General features: G+C 39.2%; 2 protein-coding genes across 2 annotated transcripts; both read left to right on the top strand.

The window, feature by feature from the left end:
- Window positions 1–728: 728 nt before the first annotated feature.
- On the top strand, window positions 729–16,710 carry xdh (xanthine dehydrogenase). Its single transcript, XM_085348951.1, has 35 exons — window positions 729–1,062; window positions 2,048–2,105; window positions 5,213–5,309; window positions 5,462–5,570; window positions 6,173–6,299; window positions 6,405–6,466; window positions 6,545–6,637; window positions 6,726–6,806; window positions 7,340–7,484; window positions 7,599–7,691; window positions 7,919–8,070; window positions 8,918–9,011; window positions 9,387–9,496; window positions 9,611–9,795; window positions 10,148–10,310; window positions 10,394–10,483; window positions 10,662–10,831; window positions 10,916–11,042; window positions 11,114–11,233; window positions 11,712–11,808; window positions 11,885–12,009; window positions 12,106–12,239; window positions 12,308–12,395; window positions 12,507–12,593; window positions 12,681–12,872; window positions 12,955–13,100; window positions 13,315–13,396; window positions 13,494–13,589; window positions 13,738–13,941; window positions 14,046–14,098; window positions 14,180–14,294; window positions 14,492–14,557; window positions 14,673–14,861; window positions 14,949–15,116; window positions 15,665–16,710. Exons 1-35 carry the CDS (start codon window positions 964–966, stop codon window positions 15,713–15,715), a joined length of 4,068 nt encoding a protein of 1,355 aa, XP_085205077.1. The 5' UTR covers window positions 729–963; the 3' UTR covers window positions 15,716–16,710.
- Window positions 16,711–17,750: 1,040 nt separating this feature from the next.
- On the top strand, window positions 17,751–24,910 carry LOC146607929 (tetraspanin-7-like). Its single transcript, XM_085348052.1, has 7 exons — window positions 17,751–17,831; window positions 22,405–22,593; window positions 22,804–22,878; window positions 22,967–23,062; window positions 24,321–24,476; window positions 24,668–24,751; window positions 24,842–24,910. The coding sequence occupies exons 1-7, from the start codon at window positions 17,751–17,753 to the stop codon at window positions 24,908–24,910; spliced, it is 750 nt and encodes a 249-aa protein (XP_085204178.1).
- The last annotated feature ends 238 nt before the right edge of the window (window positions 24,911–25,148 follow it).

Here is a 25,148-nt window from a genome sequence, read left to right as displayed (position 1 = left end):
AAAAAAAACCCTTTAACTTTAAGGAAATGTTTTCACTGTATTTGTTTCATTTTATACCTTTTACTTCTTTTTATTGTTTTGTCAGTATTTATGGTTGAATTATATTCATACTACAAATTATAATTCTTTTCATTATTTATGTACATTTGAATTCTGAGTTTATTATGCATTTCATTTTTCCATTTGAGTATGTTAGTATGTTTTCATAGTCATCTGTTTTATATTTACTTTATCATCATTGTTTTATTACATAGATCTTGTTGTTACATATTTTAAATTTGAATTTCTGGTTTTGTCTCTATTTCCACCTTTATTCAATCACAGTTTGTTTTCTGGCTGTGACCTTCAGTGGGGAGGACTTTGTTGTTGTTTCCAGTCATTGTTCATTAAAGCTGCTGATAAGCTGTGATTTACCATGATTTTCATGTGTATTTGATGTCAATAGATGTAGTTTGAGGGTTCTGTCAAATGCAAAGATAAATTTTCAGTCTTTACTTCAAGGTAAATAAAAACTGAGCAGGAAGCTGACCTGACAGACTGGAACTCGTGAGCGGCTGTGTCAGCTTGAAATTCGTATAATAGTTATCCAGTAACTAGTTTACAGCTATTACACAACTATTATACAGGACTGTGACCTTTGACCTCCAGGTATGCTCATAGCTGTGAATAATTGTTCAGAACAGGAACATCTGCAATGTTAGTTCTGCAGGTCATTCACACGTTTATTTTATTTTTTTAAGTGAGGGGAAAGAAGTTTCAGACTTTATCAGTTAATCCGCACATGATTGATCATGATTTAACGTTTGATTATTGAGCGCGATCGAAACATCTGAGGGATTGCTACGCTCCTGAACGCACCATCAGGTTTTTGTGGGAGGAGAAGGGGGGCCGGACAGGACATGCCTCCCTCCAGATAACTGAGCCCACGAGGCCGGATCATTAAAGACCAGAAACACCAGCACCATGGAGAGGGCACAGGAGACCGGCAACATGGGGGACCGGACAGGAACCAAGACCCGGTCTGGGTCTGATGAACTCATCTTCTTTGTTAATGGGAAGAAGGTAAAAATATTCATCTTTTAGCTAATTCGTAGTGACTTTACTGTGATCTCAGTCTGCCTCTGTAACATTTATATCATGCTTAATCCATCTTAACGATAACAAAGACCATGAACACTTAATTATGTAAGAATTTAGACTGTGCTTCAAATTGCAGCTGAATCTCCTGATTTTTTTTTTATTGTAATCCAAGTAAATTGATTCTATTAATGTTATATTTTTTCACAAATAAAAGAACAAATGAGCAAAAAACTAGTAAAGTAATTAGAAAAAACAGAAGTTTGTTCAGCTGAATAAAAAGTTGGGATGAAAAACTGAAGTATTTCAGAATGTGGAACAAAATGTTGGTGAAAGCAAAACATTGATGACTTACAGGCGACACGGTGCATTAAAAACACATAATAACATTCAGTTTGCTTCTGATAAGTGAGACAAACACAAAAAAGCTGGTAAAATAAATCATAGTAAGCTGTGCATGTGTAGCTGATACTCAGTGAAAGCTTTAATGTTTGTGAGAGGGAGCAAAATGAAAGATTCATTCATTAAAATACAGGATTAATTCAAAATATTCAGAATGTTACATTGGTCAGTTATACTACGCTTAAACCAGAGTCCATGCAAGTTTTAGTATATTTTTAATTACTAAAATCTAGACCAACATTTAATGTTTTATTTCTGATTCAGAATGTTTGATTAATGTAAATTAAGTTTATTTTGACTTTATAGCTGCAGCGTCCTCCTGGTAACTGACTGTTAGTTTGTTTCTGTAAATTTAAACTGGAAGGACATGAGCTGCACTCAGTTTACCTCAGCTGCCATCACTTTTCTGTCTCAGAGCAGTGAATAACTTGTTGATAATTAACTGTAAAACACTGATTTATATGTCCTGGTGTATTTTTCTGTGTATTTTTAGTCTTTTCATGTTGATTAAAATGTAACTTTTGAGCTTCTCTGTACTCTGAAAGATTGATTTGTGTTTGTGCTGCAGATTGTTGAGAAGAACCCAGACCCTGAGATGACCCTGCTGACATATCTGCGGAGAAAATGTATGATCACACATAAAAACACACACACGTCTGTACAGTGTGTAGTATAATCTATAGAGTAACACATATAGTGTAGTGGTAGATAGACTTTGTCCTCAGTCAGTGGTTTTTTCAAGTTCAGCCTTGTTTTTTTCACTGTGCAGACGTTCCTGTTTATCTTTTTCTGTCACTGGTCACGTTTCCACCTTCAGCCTCGCGCACACTACATGAAGAAAAAGGGGAAGAACCCAAAGTAACAACCTAACCCAATAACGCAGCTGTTGATGTCTTTAATATGAATACAGAGGTTTAAATCAGTGGTGTTTTTAAGTGCTGGTTTGGTTTATTGTTTTTCTCATGATGAGCGGCTGCGAGGTCAGTGACTGTCTCTGCAATCAAACAGTCAAAGTCCAGCACTTTCCAGCATTTGGGATTTGTGCCAGAAAGCTTTCCTCTCTCATTTCCTGAGTGTTCATCTGTCATTTGTATTTCATAATTTATGAAATATTAAACTGTGACTGATGTTTCAGACTGCCCTCACAGCACAGCAGTATCTTTCGTGTCCCACTAGAGGAAACTGAATTCACAGGAACTATTAAATTGCCTTTAATAATAGTAAATAAAAGGAGCTAATTACAGGAAATGAAAGCAATCATACCAAAATTGTGCAGTATTGTTCACCATTAGATGTGTATACCACAAGTGTACCGTTTGTTACTAATGGGTATAAATATAAAAACATATTCCCAACTTTGATTTTTAGTTCAGTTTATTTAAATCTTATTTATATAGCACCAAATCAGAAGAGTCACCTAAAGCCACTTTATGTTGGCTTTAGGTGACTAACAGAGATGGGCAGTAACGCGTTACTGTAATCTGATTACTTTTTCCGAGTAACGAGTAAAGTAAGGGATTACTATTGCAAAAACGGTAATTAGATTACCGTTACTTTCCCGTAGGAATGCTGCGTTACTAAAACTGTGATTTTTTGCGAGAATGTCTCACGACAGTGACGTAAGCGAGTGCGCCGTTAGTGACAACAGCTGTGTGCAGATCAACAATGGATCACATATCGATTGTGGGAGAGAGTATGAGTGTGCAGCGTGGAAGTACTGACCTTACTTTGAGTTCGATTCCATAAAAAGTGACAAAAACATTAGCGTCCATCGTGCGTGGGAAGAAAACTTCTTTTTACAGCGAAAAAAACCCCTAAACTTCCAAGCCAGCTCCGAGAGCGCAACGACGTAATGGGAAACTCACAGAGACACTGCCGTATCCTTCCACTGACCGCTGCACACCTGCACCAGGGTAAACCTCCGCCTACCACAGTCCTGCTTTACAGGTGAAAATAGAGCAACAGGACCGCTGAGTCTTTGACTTTATTTATGTTCTGCTGTGTTTTACTTGCATCTATTTGAAAGAGTGAGTGTAAACAAAAAAAATATTTTATTTTATGTGCTGGAATGTGCAGAAAATAGGTTTAAATGTTAAACTAATTTATTCAACTCAGAGAATGTTGCATATAATTAAATTTTTGCTTGATGCATAAAGTTAAAAGATTAAAACTGATGAAACAAGTTAAAAAAAGAGACTTTTCCATTTGATTACATTTTGTATGATGGATTATGTAGAAAAAGTAGAATTGGGCTGAAAGATCTATCGCTTTATCACCTCTTCAGGTTGTAAATCGTGTTTTTAAAAAGTAACTAAGTAACTAAGTAATTAATTACTTTTGAAAATAAGTAATCAGTAAAGTAACAGGATTACTTTTTTGGGGAAGTAATCAGTAATTAGTTACTGATTACTTTTTTCAAGTAACTTGACCAACACTGGTGACTAAAGCCACCTAAAGCCAGAGAAATTAAACAGATTCAGAGCATCACACTTTTTAGGTGTTACAAAAAAAATTCCAAGAAATATTCCATCCACAGTTCGGAAGCTTCTTCTTGCAGTTTGTTGAATTACAGCTATTCACTGAGACTGCTATCTGCAATTTTCCGTTACAACAATATTCTTGTAAATGCTGTGGTTACAAGTTTACGTTCATTATTATTCTATAAATGTTACAATGAGAGCAGCAACAACAGATTTCAGATTATTTAGAACCAAACTAAAACCTATTTTTTCATTTGTATAGCACTTAGAATAACAGGTTATCCTGGATGCAAATTACCCAATAAAGGGTCTCTAGTGCCTTTTGAAGCACCTGAACCAATTACAGAGCAGCATTTTTAGTTCTATGAGAGTGATTAGAGATTTGTAAAAAAAACTGAAAACTGTGTTTGATCGGTCTCAAATTATTTACTGAAATGATTTCCATCATATAGTACCATAACATAATCCCAAATCAATACAAATACAAAATTCCTCAGCCCTTTCAGCCTGACCTGGCCCTGGATGAAGACGATGATGAAGAAGGCCCTGCTAGCAAGCAGATGGCTTTGAAGCAACAATTATTCTCTGTAAAAATGCTTACAAATGTATGTCAAAGGTGTCCTAAAGCTCAGGAAAATGGGATGATGCTCTTGAACACAAGGTTATCTTTGGCACTTTTTTGACAGTAATCCGTCGCCTAAAAGTAATCATTTATAGTTGTGTTGGTCTTTTCCTAAACCTCACAGAATAGTTTTTAATGTCTAACTCTAAGTGAGTTCAGTGTCTAAACCAAATAGCGTAATTTTAGTACACACCAGGATCAAAACACATTATACTCCTTATACTTGGAAGAACATCATTTTCCCTCTTATTGTGTATTTCGTTTGTATGTTCGTTCTTAAATTTCTTTAAAAGTGGTTTTAAAATGTCTTTTAAAGTCTTAAACTTGACCTGTTTATGGCTGCAGTAGCCTGCCCGTACTTGTATATATCTGTTTATATTCCACACAAAGACAAAATGAGTCGAGTATCATGTCGTATGAGAACATCTCATCTCAGTGACGTGTTCAGTAACAGTCAGAGTTGCTGATTCAGGTTTTACAGCCGGTCTCTGAGAGCATAACTGTACTCCGACACGCTTCATGACCACATCCAGTGATTTAGTGATTTCACAGTAAAAGTGTGTGTGTGTGTGTGTGTGTGTGTGTGTGTGTGTGTGTGTGTGTGTGTGTGTGTGTGTGTGTGTGTGTTCAGTGGGTCTAACAGGAACCAAGCTGGGCTGTGCTGAGGGCGGCTGTGGAGCCTGTACTGTAATGCTGTCCAGATACCAAACACACACTAAGCAGCTGCTGTATCCTTACTCTGTGTGTGTTTATACTTGCGTGTGTTTAAAATGTATGTTGTCGATCAGCTGCACTCATGTGCTCCATCCATAACAAACTGATTTCACAGCTGCTAAATAAAACATTTGAGAGCACGTGAACAGTCTTTAACTGCATCCAGTCATTACGCCATCAACGCTTGCCTGGCCCCTCTCTGCTCCCTGCACCTGGTGGCCGTGACGACTGTGGAGGGAATCGGCAGCGTGGCGAGGAAGTTGCACCCTGTCCAGGTTAGAAAAAACAACAAAAAAACAACACATACCTGAACACAAAGGAACATAAGGAACTTGTGTTTCTGCAACTGAAACAAAATGGATTCCATAAATCAAAAATGTAGGTTATTATCTCAAAATTGTTGAAAACATTAAGAGACAATGTTAGAAACAAGTTTCCATGGTAACATATTGCCTTAATGACCTGTATTAAAGAGGCATTTGTCTATGTTTGACCACCAGGGGGAAGAAATTTTACCTACCAGCTGGAAAATGACTGCATTACCTCCTTCTAACAAAGCATTTTTACTCAATTAATTATTTGTATATTTGTACAAAGTTACTAATGAAGCAACTTTTTCAGGTATTAAATTGTTTTTATTGCAAATATTTAAATGGACTTTAATATGACCTGTAGCAATGTGAAACTTTGCAGTTTTCTACTAGCTAGCTAAAACTAGTTTCCTTCCTAATGGAATTGCCGTTGAAGAAAACTGTTGAGGAACCATTACAATGTTTTCCTAAAGCTTTTTCCTGAGGCTTCAATTGCAGTAAATACTTGTACATGTATTTACTTTTGTAAATATTTCCCCTAATGGGAGTTTTTTTTCATCATTCAGGAACGAATTGCAAAGGCTCATGGCTCTCAGTGTGGTTTCTGCACGCCAGGTATCGTCATGTCCATGTACGCCCTGCTGAGGAACAATCCCACACCTATGATGGCCGATATGGAGGAGGCTTTCCAAGGTCCTGCCAGAGACAGACTGACTTTTGCTGTTTATTAAATAGGGAAAGAAACTACGGAAGCAGTGATCAGACCTGATGTTTCAACACAAATTATCACATTTTCAGGAAATCTGTGTCGTTGCACTGGATACAGGCCAATACTGGAAGGATACAAGACTTTCACTGTGGTGAGAAGACACCCATGGAGAAGGTTTATTTTTGCCATTACTCTGTTGATGACAGTCCGTTTGTGTGTTTTCCACCAGGAGGGGGGATGCTGTGGAGGGAGGGGGCAGAAAAATGGCTGCTGTATGAGTAATGTGAATGGAGCACAGAATGGTTCAGAGGAGCAAATCAATGTAAGTGATCTTCATTCTTGTTGTTAAAAACTATTGAACAGCCTGTTGAAGGTGTTTGGATGTAAACTGCGTGTATGTTTTTACACAGGAAGCTACGTCTCTTTTTAACCCTGCAGAATTTGCACCCTTTGACCCGACGCAGGAAGTCATCTTTCCTCCTGAACTCATGGTAAATTCACACAAACCCAAGCACACAATCAAGCACAATCACGTTGGGGTAATTTTGGGGAAAAAAACAAAGTACCTACTCTAGGTGTAGGAGCTTCTGAAAAAAATGCTAGGAGGTCTTGACATTGATGGGTTAAACCTAAAAAAACATCAACATCTACCATTTTCCATATGGACGTCTTTTCTTCTAAAGCACCTGTGTAAATGTAAAATGACATAATGGAAACAGAACAAAATTATCAGTATACAAGCACCTTGATTTGATTTGAACATGAGGCCAAGATCCTGAGAAACAGATGGGTGCATCCAGGTGTAACAGGAAGTTAGTTCTTGAGCTCTGGCTGATTTGATCACTAAACAAAGGCAGGTGAAGCTTCAGAGGTGGCTGTGACACATCAAGCTACATTTCCATAAGCACCATGTGAGCTGTAGTTCCACAGTTTCCCTCCAGTCATTTGTTGTGCTATTGATATGTATAATGAACTGATTTCGCACATTGTGTTTGTCCCTCTCCTTCCACTTTATTCCACCCAGACTCTCTCTAAAGATCGGAAGCCACATTCGCTGTGTTTCCATGGTGAGCGAATGACATGGCTGCAGCCTGACAGTCTGGATGAGTTTCTGAATCTGAAATGGAAACATCCAGATGCCCGTGTGGTGGTGGGAAACACCGAAGTTGGTCAGTCTGGTTCACTCAGATCATTCATTCACTCCTTCATTTCACAATTAGCACTCATTTACTCAGATAAATACTAACTTACTGACTCATTCACTCTTTCATTTATGCCTTCAGGTGTTGAAGTTAAGTTTAAGAACATGGTTTACCCAGTCATCCTAGCTCCAACCTTCATTCCTGAACTGAGCGCAGTGACTCACGCTGAAGATGGTGAGTACAACTCACGTTGATACCACTGCTAATAAACGTTTCCTTCTGATTGCAAATGAATGAATTAAATAAGAAAGTGGAAAGTAAATAAGAAAGCAAACTGGTTCTTATCACTGAAGAGTAAGTGTTAAGAGAACATAGATTGTCTTCTAAATCAAAAAGGTTAAAGGTTGCTGTAGCTCAGCGATGGGAGAAGAAGCAGTGATGAGAAAATCTCTTTGTTTCAGGGATTGTGTTTGGTGCAGCATGCACTCTCAGCCACATGGCGGTGGTGCTGAGGCAGGCAGTGGAAAGTCTTCCTCCTCATAAGACTGAGGTGTTCCTCGCTGTCCTGGAGCAGCTGCGCTGGTTTGCTGGAGTGCAGATTCGTAATGTAGCGGTGAGTTACCTGGACTGACTGGTACAAAAGTTGTTTGATTCTAGGACACTAGACCTTTTCCAAGACACAAGTGGGTACTTTGGTGGGGTAAATTTAGGTTCTATGTTATAATGGACCTTTTTGAAGAGATACCCAGTGTGCCTAGGCATGAGGGGCCAATGGAGAGTGTAACATCACCAATCAATACACAGAGACAGCAGAAAATGTCAATAATTTCAAAGTTAATTGACATTTTCAATGATACTCTGGTCCAATGACAATTAAGGTTTAGCTTTGGGGATTATGGAGTGTTTCAAACAATTATATAATTTCTATGATAGTACAGGAGGTGCGTGAAAACAAGAAAGTACTTTGGGGGGCAAGAGAGTGGGAACATCCCAATATATGCAGGTTTCATGGGGGAGTTTAGGGTACATACAGAGAGGTAGTAAGAGGTTTGTGGTTGATGCCCTGTAAGACAAAACATTTCTTCTATGACATACACCAAGTTAGTGGGAAGTTTCATTCGTCTTGGATGTGGCAAAATATACAGAGCAATTTGCATTCAGTTGGATTTGGACCTTTCCAAGGAAATACCCACTGTAGCATAGTAGAAATATACCAGTAAATACACAGAGCTATTTTGTTGTTCACAAGCCCTCAATGACTGGGTATAGAGTAAATTTAGAAGCAAATTTAATCCAGTATGATTTTGAAAAAGGAGTTTTGCTCAACAATAGCTACTGAACCATGCCTATAAGTTTAAAGAACACCTTACGTCATAAAAACATTACTGTGATATAAAAAGTTGAGACTGTCTTGTTTTCTGTGACATTGTGATAAGACGTGATTGTGTCGCGTTTTTCAGGCTGTCGGTGGAAACATCATGACAGCCAGCCCCATATCGGACCTGAACCCGGTCTTTATGGCAGCCGGCTGCAAGCTCACTCTGGTGGACAAAGGTAACAGCACACACTTTTATTCTGGTTGACATAAGGTGCTGATAAAAATTCAAACTAAACTATCCATTCAAGGTAAACCTCCAGAAAAAACATCAGACAAATCTCATTCAGAGCCTGCCTGAGAATCTGCCTGATTTTAGGTTTTTCTTCAGTCTCACAGTGATCAGGTGTCTGATCATCTATCATGTGCCAGGCGCTGCTCACAGGAAATTCAGCTGTTTCCTGGTTACATTTCTCTAAGCTGTAGTTTACGTGTTCATAATAATAACTGTATAAATGTTTGAATAAGAATTACCATTGACAACCAGCTGTTCTTGTGGCTTCCATGTGTTTTGTCTTGTTGACCCTCGCTTTTGACCTCTGACTGTCCTTCAGATGGAAGCCGTGAGATTCAGATGGATGATGGGTTCTTCACAGGTTACAGGAGGACAGCTCTGCAACCTCAGCAGATCCTACTCTCAATTCATATCCCATACAGCAAAAAGGTCGAAGCAGTTTTGTTGATGCAATTACTTCCTGTTACATTTAAACCCCTCCAACCATTTCCTGTGACCACCTCATGTGTTCTGTCAGTCAGCGACTTTGTTTTCTACCTGCAGACTCAGTTTGTGTCTGCCTACAAACAATCCCCTCGCCGTGAGGATGACATCAGTATCGTCACAGCAGCGATGAGCGTCACCTTCACCCCTGGGACCGATGTTGTTGAGAACCTGAGGCTGAGTTTTGGTGGCATGGCACCGACCACAGTACTGGCTAAGAAGACGGCAAACAGACTGATTGGAAGGTAAGAAGGAGTCAAAGGAAAGAAAGATAAAAAATAGAGAAGGGAGGAAGGAAGGAATGGAAGAAAATGGAAATAAGTATACAGGGAAAGAATCAAGAAATTGTCAAAAGAAGTGATGATTTAAGAAGAAAGAAAGGAAGGTAGCAGGAATTATGGGAGGAAGGAAAAATATGAAAGGATGTAAGCACATAGGATGAATGAAAGAAAGTCATTAAGCATTAAAGAAGGGAGGAAGTAAAAAAGGGACGAAGGTCAGGATGAACAAAAAAGGAAAGGAAAAGAAAGGAAAGTAACAAAGAAGAAAAATAAGAAGGAAGGATAGAAGGCTGTAAGAATGTTTGGTATCGTACAGGCCGTGGGGAGAGGAGCTTCTAGAGGAGGCTTGCAACTCAATGGCTGAGGAGATGAGCCTGGATCCGTCTGTGCCGGGTGGCATGGTGACATACCGAAGAACTTTAACTCTGAGCCTCTTCTACAAGTTCTACCTGACAGTGCTGCAGAAGCTCCGACTGCAGGTCTGTCTGTTTCCCATCATCAGATTTAAACAACAATTGTCATGTGATTGTTTTTAACAGCTTCTCATTGGTCCATCTCTCAGGGGCTAAAGGTGGCCGAGGTCACCTCAGATTGTCTGAGTGCGACTGAAGTGTACCATCCAGAGACGCCATCCAGCGTTCAGATCTACCAGGTACAACAAAGTGTTTTATGTTATTCTTAAATGAATGTCTACAAAATATTCTAATTTTTCAATTTTCTATGAAATTTCAGAGTTTAATTAAAGTAAATATTTATACATATATAATCTCTGGAAATGTAACAGATTGAGATTTATTGTCCATGTATGTATTTCGAATCTCCTCTTGTAGGCCGTGGCAAAGGGGCAGAACCAGGATGATGTGGTGGGCCGTCCCATAATGCACCTGTCGGCCATGAAGCAGGCAACAGGTGAGGCGGTTTACTGCGATGACGTGCCGCTGTACGAGAACGAGCTCTACCTGTCACTCATCACCAGCAGCAAGGCCCACGCTCGAATATTGTAAGACACCTGTAGAAAACACCCCTGTACTACACTCACCTGTCCAACAGATATATGTCATGTGTAACCAGTTATGTGTTACAGGTCTATAGACACGTCAGGTGCTGAGCGTTGCCCTGGTGTCGTCTGCTTCCTGTTTGCTGATGACATCCCTGGCAGTAACACCGCCGGATCTCTCAAATTTGATGAGACTGTCCTTGCTGACGGCGAGGTTTGTTTTCTTCCAACCAATCATCAGGCTTTGTAGGGTTGAGGTTGATATCTCGTCTGTCCTGTGTGCAGGTGACTTGTGTGGGTCATATCATTGGTGCTGTGGTGGCCAAAACTCAGCTTCAAGCTCAGAGAGCCGCCAAAGCCGTGAGGATCGAGTATGAAGAGCGGCAGCCTGTCATAACCATACAGGTGAGAGCTGACACACCTGAGCTGCTATTGACCAATCATTGATGATCTTTGATGGTTATGTATCCAGAGTGAATGCTGATGTAACATTTTAAACATGTCGATGTAATTTGACACAAAAATAAATCTGCTACCATCTTAATTTCTCAATGTAAATTTACATTTAAAGAAAAAATTAAATTAAATGTAACTTAAATTTACATTATAAAATAAATTTGCACTTACAGTTAACATTGTTAAATTTTTACCATTTCATTCTATTCTATGTATTTCAAGAATTTCTAGCTTCACTTTTTAAAGCATTTTCTGTTGTGTAGAATATAATCTACCTCTAGAATATGTACCTATCTTTTTTATTGCATAAAGTCCAGTAAAATGTTGTAACTTTGTGTTTTTCTAGCAGCTGAGAACCATAAAATAATATTATTTAAATTTTGACTTTTATGCTTAAAATAAAATGTTGTGTTGGTTTGATTGACAGGAGGCTATTGCTACCCAGTCCTTCTATCAGCCAATCAGAACCATACAAAAGGGGGATTTGGAGTTGGGGTTTAAACATGCTGACCACATCCTGGAGGGTAGGACTGTCTCTGTGACTCTATGTGACTCCTCACTTTTCCAGCTGGCATTAATTTTTGATTTGCTGTCTGTCAGGTGAGATGCACATCGGTGGTCAGGAGCATTTCTACTTGGAGACAAATGTTACTCTGGCTGTTCCCCGAGGAGAGGATGGAGAGATGGAGCTCTTTGTTTCCACCCAGGCACCCACCCATACACAGGTAACTCCAATGCTCCAAAACACAGGTAACAATAGCATAAAAACACACACAAAATAAGATGTAATAAATTAACCTATAAGTGTGTCTCTGATTCAGTCTCTGGTGGCAATGGCATTGGGTGTCCCTGCAAACAGGGTGGTGGTCCGCGTGAAGAGGATGGGCGGAGGTTTTGGAGGAAAAGAATCGCGGACCACTTTGCTATCCACTGTGGTTGCTGTGGCAGCAAATAAGTAAGTCCATCAATTTTTAAAACCTCAAGAATCTAACATTGGTAAGAATCTGGCTTTCTGTACTTCAGACTGAAGAGGCCTGTCAGGTGTATGTTGGACAGAGACGAGGACATGCTAATTACTGGAGGAAGACATCCCTTCTATGGTAAATATAAGGTATGAGGAATAGTACTACTATCAGTGTTGGCAGTAGCAGCAGCTATGATACTTATGGCAGTAATTTTAATTTTTGAAGGTAATTTTACTGATCCTTTTCTCTTGCTGCAGGTTGGGTTTTTAAACAGTGGGAGAGTTGTTGCCCTGGATGTGACGTACTATGGTAATGCTGGAAACTCCATGGATCTCTCTCAGGCAGTGAGTATTATTATGAACCACAGACCTTATTCATCTAATTACATGGTATGCTGATAACGCCCTAAAGTTAGCTGTGTATTCAAAAAGATTGTGGAGCGAGCTCTGTTTCACATGGAGAACTCATATAGAGTGCCAAATATACGTGGCCGAGGTTTCCTGTGCCGCACCAACCTGCCATCCAACACCGCTTTCAGAGGCTTTGGAGGGCCACAGGGTATGATGGTGGCAGAGAACTGGATGACCGATGTGGCTCAGAGTCTGGGGAAGTCGCCTGAGGAGGTTGGTGGATAACTGAAGTTGGATAAACAACTAAGTCTAGTTAATGAATGGCAGTCCAGTCAGTGTCTCCATCCTCCTGTAGGTTCGGCGGTTGAACTTGTATATGAAAGGTGATTCAACTCCATTTAATCAAGTCCTGGACCAGATCACCTTAGACCGCTGCTGGGATGAATGCATGTCACGCTCTGGATACCAGCAACGTCGAATTGCCATTGACCTCTACAACAGGTAAGAGAAATTTATTTAGACCAAAATTTCAGTACTTTTGAGTGGATAAGAACAAGTTTCGAAGCAATTTTAGCAACGCAAGAGGTAATAATTATCCAGTCTGCATAACTTCTAAAAATGTACTTTGTGGGATGAGACGCAAAAAGGTTTGAGAAAAGAAATAAAAACATGAAACTTACTTTTTCAAAATGATCATTTTCTGTTTTCTGGGCAGACAGAACCGATGGACCAAACGGGGAATTGCTGTTGTTCCTACCAAATTTGGCATCAGCTTCACTGCACTTTTCCTAAACCAGGTCTGATACACAAACAAACAAATATTTTAAGTTTAAACAGTTCCTATTATTCTTTTATCGTGAGCAGCCTTGATTGGTTGTTTTGATTTGTCTTCAGGCTGGAGCTCTGGTTCATATCTACACAGATGGCTCAGTGTTGTTGACTCATGGAGGGACTGAAATGGGACAAGGACTTCACACCAAGATGGTTCAGGTAAAGGACTCCACTCATCTATTTAAAATCCACATATTTATTTCAAACATCACATTGGATGTTTACAGTTTTTACACTACTGCAATTTAGTGAGAAGCTGTTCAGCCATTCAGAAGCATTCAGAACTGTCTTCGCTGTGTGTTTTCAGGTTGCCAGCAGAGTTCTGGGTATCCCCTCCTCAAAGATCCACATATCAGAGACCAGCACCAACACAGTTCCCAACACCAGTGCAACCGCTGCCTCTGCATCCTCAGACCTCAATGGTGCTGCCTTGAAGAATGCCTGCGAGATCCTGCTGAAACGTCTTGAGCCATTCAAGGCCAAGAATCCTAATGGAACGTGGGAGGACTGGGTAAACAGGGCTAAATTTGTCATAGTACTTTTTTGGGGGGGGGGTTATTCCCATTAAATATTCATCTTTTAACTGTACTTGGTGTATTTGTGTCTGTTTACCAGGTGAAAGCAGCTTACTTTGACAGAGTCAGCCTCAGTGCAAATGGTTTTTATAAGTGAGTTCACCAAATGAATCATTGATTAACTTCATATTACAACAAAATGAAAGGTTTCACTGTTTCCCGCTTTCTTATCAGGACTCCAGATATTGGTTATGACTTTGAAACAAACTCAGGCAGAGCCTTCAGCTATTTCTCCTACGGAGTGGCCTGTTCAGAGGTGGAGATAGACTGTTTGACCGGATCACATAAGGTCTGCACCAAGTACAGCTACATTTATCTGAGTTCAAACTCTTGAATCAAATGTTTAAAACGTTTTAAGGAACTCTGACTGATTTTATCACCTCTGTCAATCTGATTAAGGTGTTTAACACCACATTTTTTTTCACTTTTTCAATTTTACTGGTAAATTCTGACTTGAGATATTTTCATGACGTATTTGTCTTACAGAACTTGAGTACCACCATAGTGATGGATGTTGGCAACAGTCTCAACCCAGCTATAGATATCGGGCAGGTGAGATATTCAAGTATTATTCATACATAAAGACAACTGATGGATCAATGAACCAATAAAAGAAACAAAAACCACATTTTTATGGTACTGATTCGTTCCTCATGTCTACATTTAGGTTGAGGGAGCATTCATGCAGGGTCTGGGTCTCTTCACCCTGGAAGAGCTTCATTATTCACCCCAGGGAGTCCTCCTCACTCGGGGTCCTGGTTCTTATAAAATCCCTGCCTTCGGTGACATTCCTACCCAGCTTACGGTCTCGTTGCTTCGTGATGCTCCTAATGACAAGGCCATCTTTGCCTCCAAGGTAAGAAATCTGGTAATGCTCAAGACAGTTTAAAAACTGATGATCCTGGATCTAACGGACTTATACTTTTTGTTTTTCCTTTCCCAGGCTGTAGGTGAGCCTCCTCTCTTCTTGGCATCTTCAGTTTTTTATGCCATCAAAGATGCCATCAGTGCTGCACGGGCAGAGTCAGGGATTACCGGGCCATTTAGATTGGACAGCCCTGCTTCTGCCGAGAGGATCCGCAATGCCTGCAGTGACCGCTTCACTAAACTGGTATGAAAATCTTGTGAAAGATCTGGCTTGACAAATCAGGCATAAAAGTTTACACTCAGTACATAAAAATGAGAGTAACTACATCGTCCATGTTCTCATTGCAGCATAACTCCAACTTTTAACAAAATACTTTTTGTGATGTTCAAGTTTCCATTAGCTTTTATTGTTAGCTTTTATGCCGACGACGGCATCCTGTCCATGAAAAGGTTTAGTGAGAATCAGGTCTTGTTACAGCTCTGGATTAACAGTTTTATTTCTTTTCTGCCCAGCTGACTCAAACTGCACTGTTGTCAGATTTGAAGAGATAGAATCCAGATAAACATGCAAAGAAAAAATAAAAAAAATCAAAAGAATTTCAGCTTTGTGGGTATAAAAAAGAACGGATGAAACAAATGACAACATTTAGGTTTTACATTGTGAGATGGTTAAATCTTTTTCATGTCTTTAAAGGAGAAATTGAAAATATGCAGAAAGGTCATTTGGATAAAAGAAACTGAGAGACCTAAAACTGTTTATATTTGAACTTACCAGCTGTTTTTCTATTGCAGTGTCCTCTGGCTGAAGCAGGAACCTTTATCCCCTGGTCTGTTCAGGTGTAGGACGCTCCACTGATGATCAATCAAAAAACCTCAAGAACACATTAAGCCACGTTTAGCCTTGTTACCAGAAAAGCTCCTGAAGGACCAAATATTACGCAATTATGATAGGATTAGAATATTAGGATATCCTGGTGCTACTCTAATATTTGTCTACTGATACAGCATTAATAGGAAAGAATTCAATATTTTTTGTTACACTTTCACTTTAATATTTCAGTTGTAATTTTGTAAACTCGGTATTAATCAAAGGGGACCTTTTCTGCATTTTCTGTTGCAGAGTATATATAATATTGCAGTGTTACAGAGCTAACGTTAGGTCATTATACAGACAAAGCACAGCTCATAGCCAAGAGCTGCTGCACTTCTCCAGCCTTTCATGAGCTGTCCAGTTATTAGAATGTGAGCTTTTCTGTGGGACGGTTGTTAAAAAAGGTTTAGATAACCACCGTGACCTAATTTCCTATTGATTTGGAAAGTCTTGTTGTCAAGCCTCAACATTTTGACCACTATAGTCTTTTTTTCAAGCCAGAAGTGACCATATTTGGAACAAGAGGGAGAGCTGTACATACACAGATATCTGCTTATAGGTGCTAAATAATGCAATAAAAGTCCTGCAATTAGCAGTTAGCCAAAGAGGTCACACATTAAATAATGCAAACTTTAAGCCTCTGTTAAATTTAAACAGGCTAAAAACATGTTTATTTCAATTATAAAGCTGGACATTTTAACATAGGAGTTTATTGGGACTGACTCACTTTTAGAGCCTCACAGGCACATTAGGGGAACTGTAGGTGTTGGCTACACTTTTCAATCCCAGCAACTACTTCTTAGTTTCGCAGATGATAAACTGGGAACTACACCAAGTCCCAGTGTGAGATAAATAAGGATAATTTTGAACAGTGATTCCTAGAATTAAAAACAAGCAGAAAAGGTCCAGTTTAAATTCTGACTGCTTTGCTCAAAGCAATTGTTGCAATATGAATGAAATAAACATATTAAACACATCTGTTGGTTTGGCTTTTCTTCCTTTGACTCATGTTGTCAAAGTTAACATTCAGTCGTCCAGAGCCACCACTAAAGTCCTGTAAATAAAATGATGCTGCATGTGGTTTAAAACTCAAGAATAAATCTTTCAGGGGATGAAATGTATTTCACAGAGCTCAAACATGTTTATCAATGTGACTGAAAGGAAGCACATTGAGTTGACATTTTGCTGACTGCATTAATGATCTGATTGATTGGTCTGAAAGCTGCAGCAGATTGACGTGAAGAGACTAAAGGATTCGTGCAGGTTTGGTTGGTGGTTAGAAAGTGATGGTACAAACACGCGAGCCTCATTCTTCACACACTGACCACACAATTAACATGGTGGTGATTATCAGTGAGTCTGAGCTGCTGTTACACCTGCCTGTGAAGGCCCAGCACACCTCACCCATTAAACAGAGCTTGGTTACTTGAAATATTTATATATGTATGTGCACTACAGACACTGTAGTATGACTAAAACTGATTCACATCTAGAGTGGAGCCGTCTGAGAGGCTCAACATGGTCTAATGGACAGATTTAGACAAAGAACTTAGACTCAAAGCAGGCTATCAGAGGGGAAAGGAGCAGCACCACACTTAACACTTACCCTGCTACACATAAATGTCCCCCATTATGAGTTTGACTTGAAGTATTGGCTTCAGAATGTGCCTAAATTAAAAGGACTTTACATGCAAAATGTCCATAAGGGTTTATGTTCAAAGATTGAATGGGGAATATTTGTGTTTGTATGAATGTTTTATTTGTTAAATCGTAATGTTGAAAATCATGTATTATACTTGTGTTTGTCTGTAATTAATGTGAGGTTAATACAGATAAACTAATAACATAAAACATGAGGAGCTTGCTCTGTTGTGCAGTTACTGGTAAAACCAGCAGAGGGGGCTGAGCGGTTGTCATCGTGAGGGAGAGGTTTCCCTCTTCCTGTGGTGATAAAAGAGAGAAAGACGAGCGGAGTTCTGGTTTTGGTCCCTCAGTCTCAGATGGATTATGGCTCCCAGGAGGATGGAAACCAAACCGGCGATCTTCTGCCTGAAGACGCTGCTGCTGCTCTACTCCTTCATCTTCTGGGTAAGAAAACCTGTTCTTCATGTCTTATTTTAACTTCAGCTAAATCCTGTCTCACAATCAGATCCAAGAGCTCAACGGGTTTGTTTAAAACATGTTTAAACTGCTGAAATGTCATTGAAATCCTCAGACTGAAATAGTTTGAATAGGTGTAAATTTGATAAATTTTAGAATAAGCTGCATTAATTAAACATGCAGGTGAGTAGATAAAAACTTCAACAATTTATCTATTTTTAAAGTGGACAAAGTCAAAGGTCATAGGATCGGTAATTATCTGGATTCTGAGGAATGAGTAGGATGAAGCCAGAGCTCTGACACCAACCTGAAAATGAAGACATGGACCTCTGGAGAGGGCACTGCTGAAACAACACCTGATAACAGGAAGCAGTCATGTCAGTAGAGCTGATCAGAATATTCTTTCTGTCTCTTTCAGGCTCAGGTCTGGTTGTCTTAGTCCAGCTCCTGTTTTGTTTCATAATCAATAGTCTGTATTTCCTAACCATCTTTAATTTGTTGTTGTTAGTTTGTCCAACTTTTCACTCAACCTTTATTTTCTAGGCCTGATCAGTTGCTCAGTCCTATTTCTTATTATTGTTCACTAGTTTGTTTGTTTGTTTTTTTCCTGGTCCCAGTTATTTCCTTTCTCAATACATTGCCCTGTTGATTAGCAGCCTAGACGTGGTTGTTTATTGTTAGTTGCTTTCCACTGTAACCCATACAGCTATATTGCCCTAGACTGATTTTTTTAAACCATTCAGGTGGCTGTGTACCATTGATTGTTACCTAATGGATTATGCTAGTTACTTTCTAGTCCTCAGTTATGTTTCTTCCCAGTTGTCCTAACAAGGCCTGAATTCTGGTGCTAATTTTAGTCCAGTCCCATTTACAGTCTAGTCTGGGCTGCTACCTGTTCCTCATTACAATCTTCTCCCAGCTGTTGTCTTTTTTTTTACACAGTCCTGTTTGCAGCCCTCTGTGTAGTTTCTATCTCAGTTTGTTGATTACTCTGAGTTGATGTTTTCTAGTTGCTTGTTGCCTAGGCCGCCTTGATGCCGATGACCTAGGTTTTTCAAAGAGTCTGGCCATATCATTGCTGCAGCAGTTGACTAACACTACTATCTAGCCAGTCCACATTGTTTCCTTTTTAGCTAACTGTTGCCTAAAAAACCCAGATTGTTGACTTGTCTGGTTTCTCGTCTTGTAATGCCTAAAGTTGCCATACCCTGTTGTTGAGGAGGATTCATTGTTTTGTATTCCTGATTGTTTACTTCACTGCTGTTTTTTACGGGTTGTTGCCTTGTTTGAATTGTTTGCCCAATCCTGCAAATTGGGCTACATTTGTTTTTTGACTTTTCATTTATGCTGTTAGTTTTATAGGTGATAAACATTTTCTTGTCATTGTTGTTGCTTCCTATTTATCCTAACAAGGCCTACTTTCTGTTAAGAGTTTAGAGTATCCCTACTTGTTGCCTACAGTAGTCCTGTTTTTCCCCATTTTGTTTCCTATCCCTAATTTCTAAGCAGTCTGTCCTGTGGTTTTCTATTGCCTAAATCTGCTTAATCTACTTGTCATGAAAACAATGGTTGTGGCTGCAACAACTGATTGTTGCCTACCTCTGGCTGTATCCTAACATTGCTGGTAAGCCCCAGTTATTGACTGGTCTGTGTTGTTGTCATATAGAGTTTAAGTCACTTGGCTGTGGTTAATGCCTAGAGATTTGGGAGCCCAAATCATGATCTTGTCCAGGTTGTTGCCTTGTCCTGGTAGTTGCCTAGCCATTTTTATTGCTGTTCTTTCTATTGCAGTCCAGTTAGCTGTATTGCCCAAGATATTGCCCCAGCTTTAGCTGTTGCTTAGACTGAGTTCATTGAGTTCAGCTTCTTTTCCAGTCTTGGTTGCTATTGGATTTTTAGCATCTGATCATTGTCAGGTCCTTCCTATTGCAGTGGCCCATTTGTCCTAATGAGGACTGTGTTTTGTGTGGTCTTAGAGATCTAACCAATAGCACAGACTAACTTCCTCTTGCTCTGAATGAGATTTCAGTGTTGGAGAGACTGTTTTCTCTCGATGGACGCTGACTGTAGTTCAGTCTGTCAGAAAAATTTTACCTGCTGAGTATTAAATTAAATTTAATTATCATTAAATTAATATTTAATATTGACCTTATCTGATCTATTTCTTTTCCAGATTCAAACGTTAGTCTTTCATAACAGATTTTACAACAAAATAATCTAGTGCAGAATCATGTGAGTCACATTTTACTATAAATGCCATTGTCTTTGTTGCTGGCACAAAGTAAATGATAAAGATATCGAACATTATTTCCCGCTCCATTTATTGTTGAAGTGAATCAGATTTTTTTTTTAATCTTCCCAGACACAATCTGTTGTCTGCTGCACAAACACAAACTCCCACTTTTATCCCGAATCAAACCAACCTGACGTGACTCCAGCTGACAGACGGCTTTCTTGTCATCTGCGGAGTGTTTCAACATCCCAGCATGACTCCTTTTGAAACGCTCATACAGGCGCAGCAGGCAGCCCGGCACGACCGGGAGTCAAAATCAAATGCCTCCTTCATTTATCTCCTGCCAGCAGCCAGTGCCTTTTCTCCTCTTTCATCCTGTGTCGGTCTTACTCCCAAATCTGATCAGGCGTCCTCATAAACCACCTGAACAAGACATAGTATCCAGATAGAGAGCTGGCTCATCAGAAAAATTAGTTATAAATCATGAAACTGATATTTGCATGAGAGGTCCTCAAGAGAATTTACAGTGATTTTCAAAACAAGGGAATTTCACCTTGTTAGAACCTTTTAAACAAACCTTTTAATAAATATGTCAGGTGATTTTGTTTGTACACTGTGCTCAAATATTGTTATATTTTTAGTTTGAAAGGCTGAAATCAGATCCACGGACTCATGTAGCATAGAGAAAAATTAAGAACCAAACTGCAAGAAGAAGAAGAAGAAGAACTGCAGATTTGAATCACATTTCATATGTTTTTTGTTTTTATTTATTTATTTTTATAATTACCAGTTTTGACAAGGAGGCTGGTATTGAGAGTTGGTGATGGTGGCCCGGGTGCTTTTAAGTGCTTTGGTAATTATTTTTTATTGATTTTTATGATGTCTGTGGACAGTTGACTTCAAAATAAAGGCTGAGATTGGTGTTGGGAATGATGTGACCTATGGACGCCTACCCTCCTCCCATTATGCCCCACAATCTTTTTCTTTTAAACACAAATATATTTAAATATATTTGTATCATTATAGAAACCTGGTCTATAAACACAAACCTACCACCTACTCTAGTAATCTCAGTGTCCATCTTGTACTACATCTACTGACAACCATTCATCCAATCCACTCTGACTGGGTGGAGCACACATTTCCACAGTGGTGTTTTTTGGGAATGTTTTTGAGGACATTCCCTGACATTAGTGCACTCTGAAACCTCTTTGCTGCTAAATTTAACTGTCACAACTAAGTGCCGAACCGTAAAATGGATGCAATTATTATTGAAGACATCCGATGAGCTACCCCGGAGCACAACGAGTGAATTAAACTGGAGTGAAAACACCACTGCAGACATTATGAGTTTGTCAGAGTTACTTTTGCTCTTCTTCTGTGTGCTCTGACTGTGTCTGCAGCTGCTGAGCTAATTTCTTTCAGCTGGTTTCAGCTGTATGTAGCATCCAGTTTGTCATGGGGATGCTGGTCCAGCTTCTTTTCCCATCTGTTTGTCACTTTGTCACTTCACTGTCAGAGTCTGCAGAGACATGTGGTGCTTAATTACAGTCCCAGCTTCTGTGTGCGGTTCAACACGTCTGCTGCACAGCTTTAACTTCTTTTGCAGATTAAACTTTTGCAATAAGAATGATTTCTTTTGACTGGACAGAAAACATTGTAACTTGCTTTACGTACCAACTGTATAAAACTAAAACGCCTTTATGCTTCCTTATGAATGAATGATGAGTTTATAAGGGATCTGTGGTCATATGAGGTTCATGTCTTCATCAGCTGTTTGTGAACACTAAAGTTTTTGTTGATTTTTATTTTTTATCATGGCTATGTAGTCTTTTCACTAAATTACTAAATAAATAAATAAATAAATAAGAAGTCTACGTCTTTTTTTTGTCTCATATTATAATAAATTATTCAATCCCCAACCAAGTAAAATGATAAAAACAGCCCAGGTCATTACCAAAATTATTTGTTACTCTTTTTCTACACTTGCACATCAGTGATTTGTCTCTAATTTGAAATTGTACTGTATAACTGTATATTTAAATGCTGCTTTTGTCCAGTTCTTCAAAATAGCCACTAAATATAGCAACAGGCATATCATCATAAAAATGATGTTAGCTAACATAACATATATATTTTAAAAAGAGAGAAATTCGCACTAATAAACCATCTACCAAAATGTTAGTGGGTTATTTTGTTTTTTTTTAATAGAGCAGTTAATACAATGAACTGAAATAGATTAAAATGCAAATTACAATCAATCAATGTAGAGTTTTTAAGTTTTTCTTTTCTTTTTCTTTTACACTCATTTTTTAAACACTCCTTCAGGTGACAGGGGTGGTCCTGCTGGTGGTGGGGTTATGGTGGAAGTTCATGTTGGGTCCCTACATGTTGCTGATCTCTAGCAGCCCTTCCAGTGCTCCCTACGTCCTCACTGGCACCGGCGCTGCCATTGCCCTGTTCGGACTGTTCGGCTGTTTTGCCACCTGTAGGGGGCGTCCTTGGATGTTAAAACTGGTGGGTCTTCCAGCTTACTCGGAATTTGTTAACAAATGTCTGACTAAACCTTTTATGAGGTTTTTTTTTATGTGACTAAAGGTTTCAAAATTAAAAAATCTCTGCTAACTAATACATCTATCAAGTTTTTAGGTTTAATGACCAGTTAACTTGCTCATTCCGTATGGTGTGACTCCTTGTCCAACCTCATGACCTTTGATCTCTCCTCAGTACGCAGTGTTTCTGTCTCTGGTCTTCATGACTGAACTCATTGCTGGGATCTCTGGATTTGTCTTTCGTCATGAGGTCAAAACACACTTGAGAGTTTTCAGAATACCTTCAAAAAACACAGCTGCTCATTCTGACCAATATCTGTCTGTGTTTGCATGTTTAGATTAAAGGGACATTCCTCACTGCCTACAGTGCAGCAGTGATGAGATACGACGGACGAGATGACAGGAGTGTGGCAGTGGATGGTGTCCAACGCAGAGTAGGTGTTTTCCATGATCCACTCATTAATGTTTCGTAAGTAGTATATTGGAAACTAAAAAGTTACCTCTAAACTTGCCAAGTATCTTAATAAAAGAAGCAACTTTTGGGTGGTCCCTTATTCACAAAGGGTCACCATGGGAGGAAGTGGCACGTTTTATGCTGGTTGCCCTTCCTGACATAACCCCAAAGGATTTTGTGTCCTCTACTGAGACCAAACCAGGGATCTTTTACTTGTCAAGTTAAAGTCCAAACTGCTAGTCTATGGAGCATTTTACCTTATTACCAACACCTACATTTGTTCTTTCTTTTGGGTGTTCCTCAGGGTCATATTGTTGGTCTCTTATAGTTTTAACTTTTAAACAACCCTCTGTGGCATTAATTTTATTTTATTTCTTTAGAGAGCAAATATTTCACTTTACTTCTTGCAAGCCTGTCGGTCCCTATTCATGGATCAGTCAACAAAGTTGTCCTCCCCTTGTTTTACTAAAGGCAATAAGGGGTACCAAAAATGTCAGTGTCACTGTTATATATACATACACACACACACATATACACACTCCTGTGGTAGCAATCAAATATATTTCAAATATTGATGCACATGTTTTATTAATGCAGTTATTCAAACATATAAAAATGATATAACTACTTTTATTTTATTAAACATGTCTCATGTCATTAAAGAACTTCTGAGCCCCGCAGGGGACATGGGAGAAAAAAAAATTAAGACGGACTTTTGCGAGATCTCGCAAAACTATCTTGGGATCTCGCAAAAGTTTTAGCCGCATTCTTCCCGTTAGCTCGAAGCTAACGGGAGGTCGAGACCTACTACAGCCGGGAGGAACACTGCTTTCCCGGCACATCGTGTCTCGACCTCCCGGTCGGCTTCGAGCCGGCGTCCGAAGAATGCGGCTAAAAGTTTTGCGAGATCTCGCAAAAGTCCGTCTTAATTTTTTTTTCTCCCATGTCCCCTGCGGGGCTCCGTAAAGAATAAAGATTTTAAGGGTTGGTGTGATAACTAAATATGCAGTCTGCATGAGGACAATAACATACAATAGAGATAATTAATTTCCTAATTAAAAAAAACAAACAAAAAGAAGCAAAAGGAACAATGTCAGAGACTTCATAGGCAGAGAAACTTGCTGATATGTCCAGCGTTCTTTTATGCAGATTTTACACTGATGACGTCTTTCACACATTCAGAAACAAACATGATGAGATGTTGAAAAGTGGTGATTTGGTTGTCTCTGTTTCTTCAGTTACACTGCTGTGGAGTTTATAATTACACCAGCTGGTTCAGCAGTGTGTATTTTCCCATCAGTGGGATTCCTACCAGCTGTTGTGTTCATGTCTCTGACTGCAATGAAGCAGACCTGAAGAACACCACTCTGGCAGCACAGAAGGTCTACAAAGAGGTCAGGAAGGCACAAATAATACATGAAGAAAATTCAGTTCCCAAAAGTTTTCATTTGCATTTGCTTTTTTGTGGAGATTATTAAGATTATTATAATTATTAAGTCTAACAACCACAATTATGCTAAGTGGTCACATGATGGTGATCCATCAGTCTGTATTTACTGCAAATCACTTTACCCTGTCTCCGCAGGGTTGCTATGAGCTGGTTGTGTCCTTCATAGAGAGCAACATGGGAATCATTGCTGGAGTTACCTTTGGTATTGCCTTCTCTCAGGTACTAAACATGGCCTTTGGAATCTATAGGAGACAATAGGAGACAGTGACACTGAAGCAGAAATAAAATCCATCTCTCTGTGTTTTTTAGCTGGTCGGTGTAACTCTGGCCTGCTGCTTGTCTCACTTCATCAACAGCAACCAGTACGAGATGATCTAACAGGTAATCCACACGTCCCCGGCACTAACCTATCACTTTCTGATGGACACTAACTAACCAACCAAGGTGTAGCGTAACTAACCAAAGCTACACTTAACCCACCTGAAAGTGAGATCTAACAACAAAAGTATCCTAAACTAGAGTGTTTATGCATAGGAAAAAATATAATAGGAATGTGTGCATAAAGCATAAAACACAGCTTTGGTAAGAAAGTACTTACCAGTAGAAAAAGGCTATA

The sequence above is a fragment of the Diplotaxodon limnothrissa genome, linkage group LG23 (assembly GCF_057381915.1).
Source record: "Diplotaxodon limnothrissa isolate DT_005_m linkage group LG23, D_limnothrissa_male_GT1.1, whole genome shotgun sequence".
Lineage (NCBI taxonomy): Eukaryota > Metazoa > Chordata > Actinopteri > Cichliformes > Cichlidae > Diplotaxodon > Diplotaxodon limnothrissa.
This window is presented reverse-complemented; position numbering and strand designations above follow the sequence as displayed.

Excerpts from the sequence above, each read along its gene's own strand:
- xdh (XM_085348951.1), top strand. The coding sequence starts at position 964 with ATGGAGAGGGCACAGGAGACCGGCAACATGGGGGACCGGACAGGAACC. Across the intron at positions 6,467-6,544 it reads GATACAAGACTTTCACTGTG|GAGGGGGGATGCTGTGGAGG; the intron begins GTGAGAAGACAC and ends GTTTTCCACCAG. Across the intron at positions 8,071-8,917 it reads TGCAGATTCGTAATGTAGCG|GCTGTCGGTGGAAACATCAT; the intron begins GTGAGTTACCTG and ends CGCGTTTTTCAG.
- LOC146607929 (XM_085348052.1), top strand. The coding sequence starts at position 17,751 with ATGGCTCCCAGGAGGATGGAAACCAAACCGGCGATCTTCTGCCTGAAG. Across the intron at positions 22,594-22,803 it reads GTCCTTGGATGTTAAAACTG|TACGCAGTGTTTCTGTCTCT; the intron begins GTGGGTCTTCCA and ends ATCTCTCCTCAG. Across the intron at positions 22,879-22,966 it reads GATTTGTCTTTCGTCATGAG|ATTAAAGGGACATTCCTCAC; the intron begins GTCAAAACACAC and ends TTGCATGTTTAG.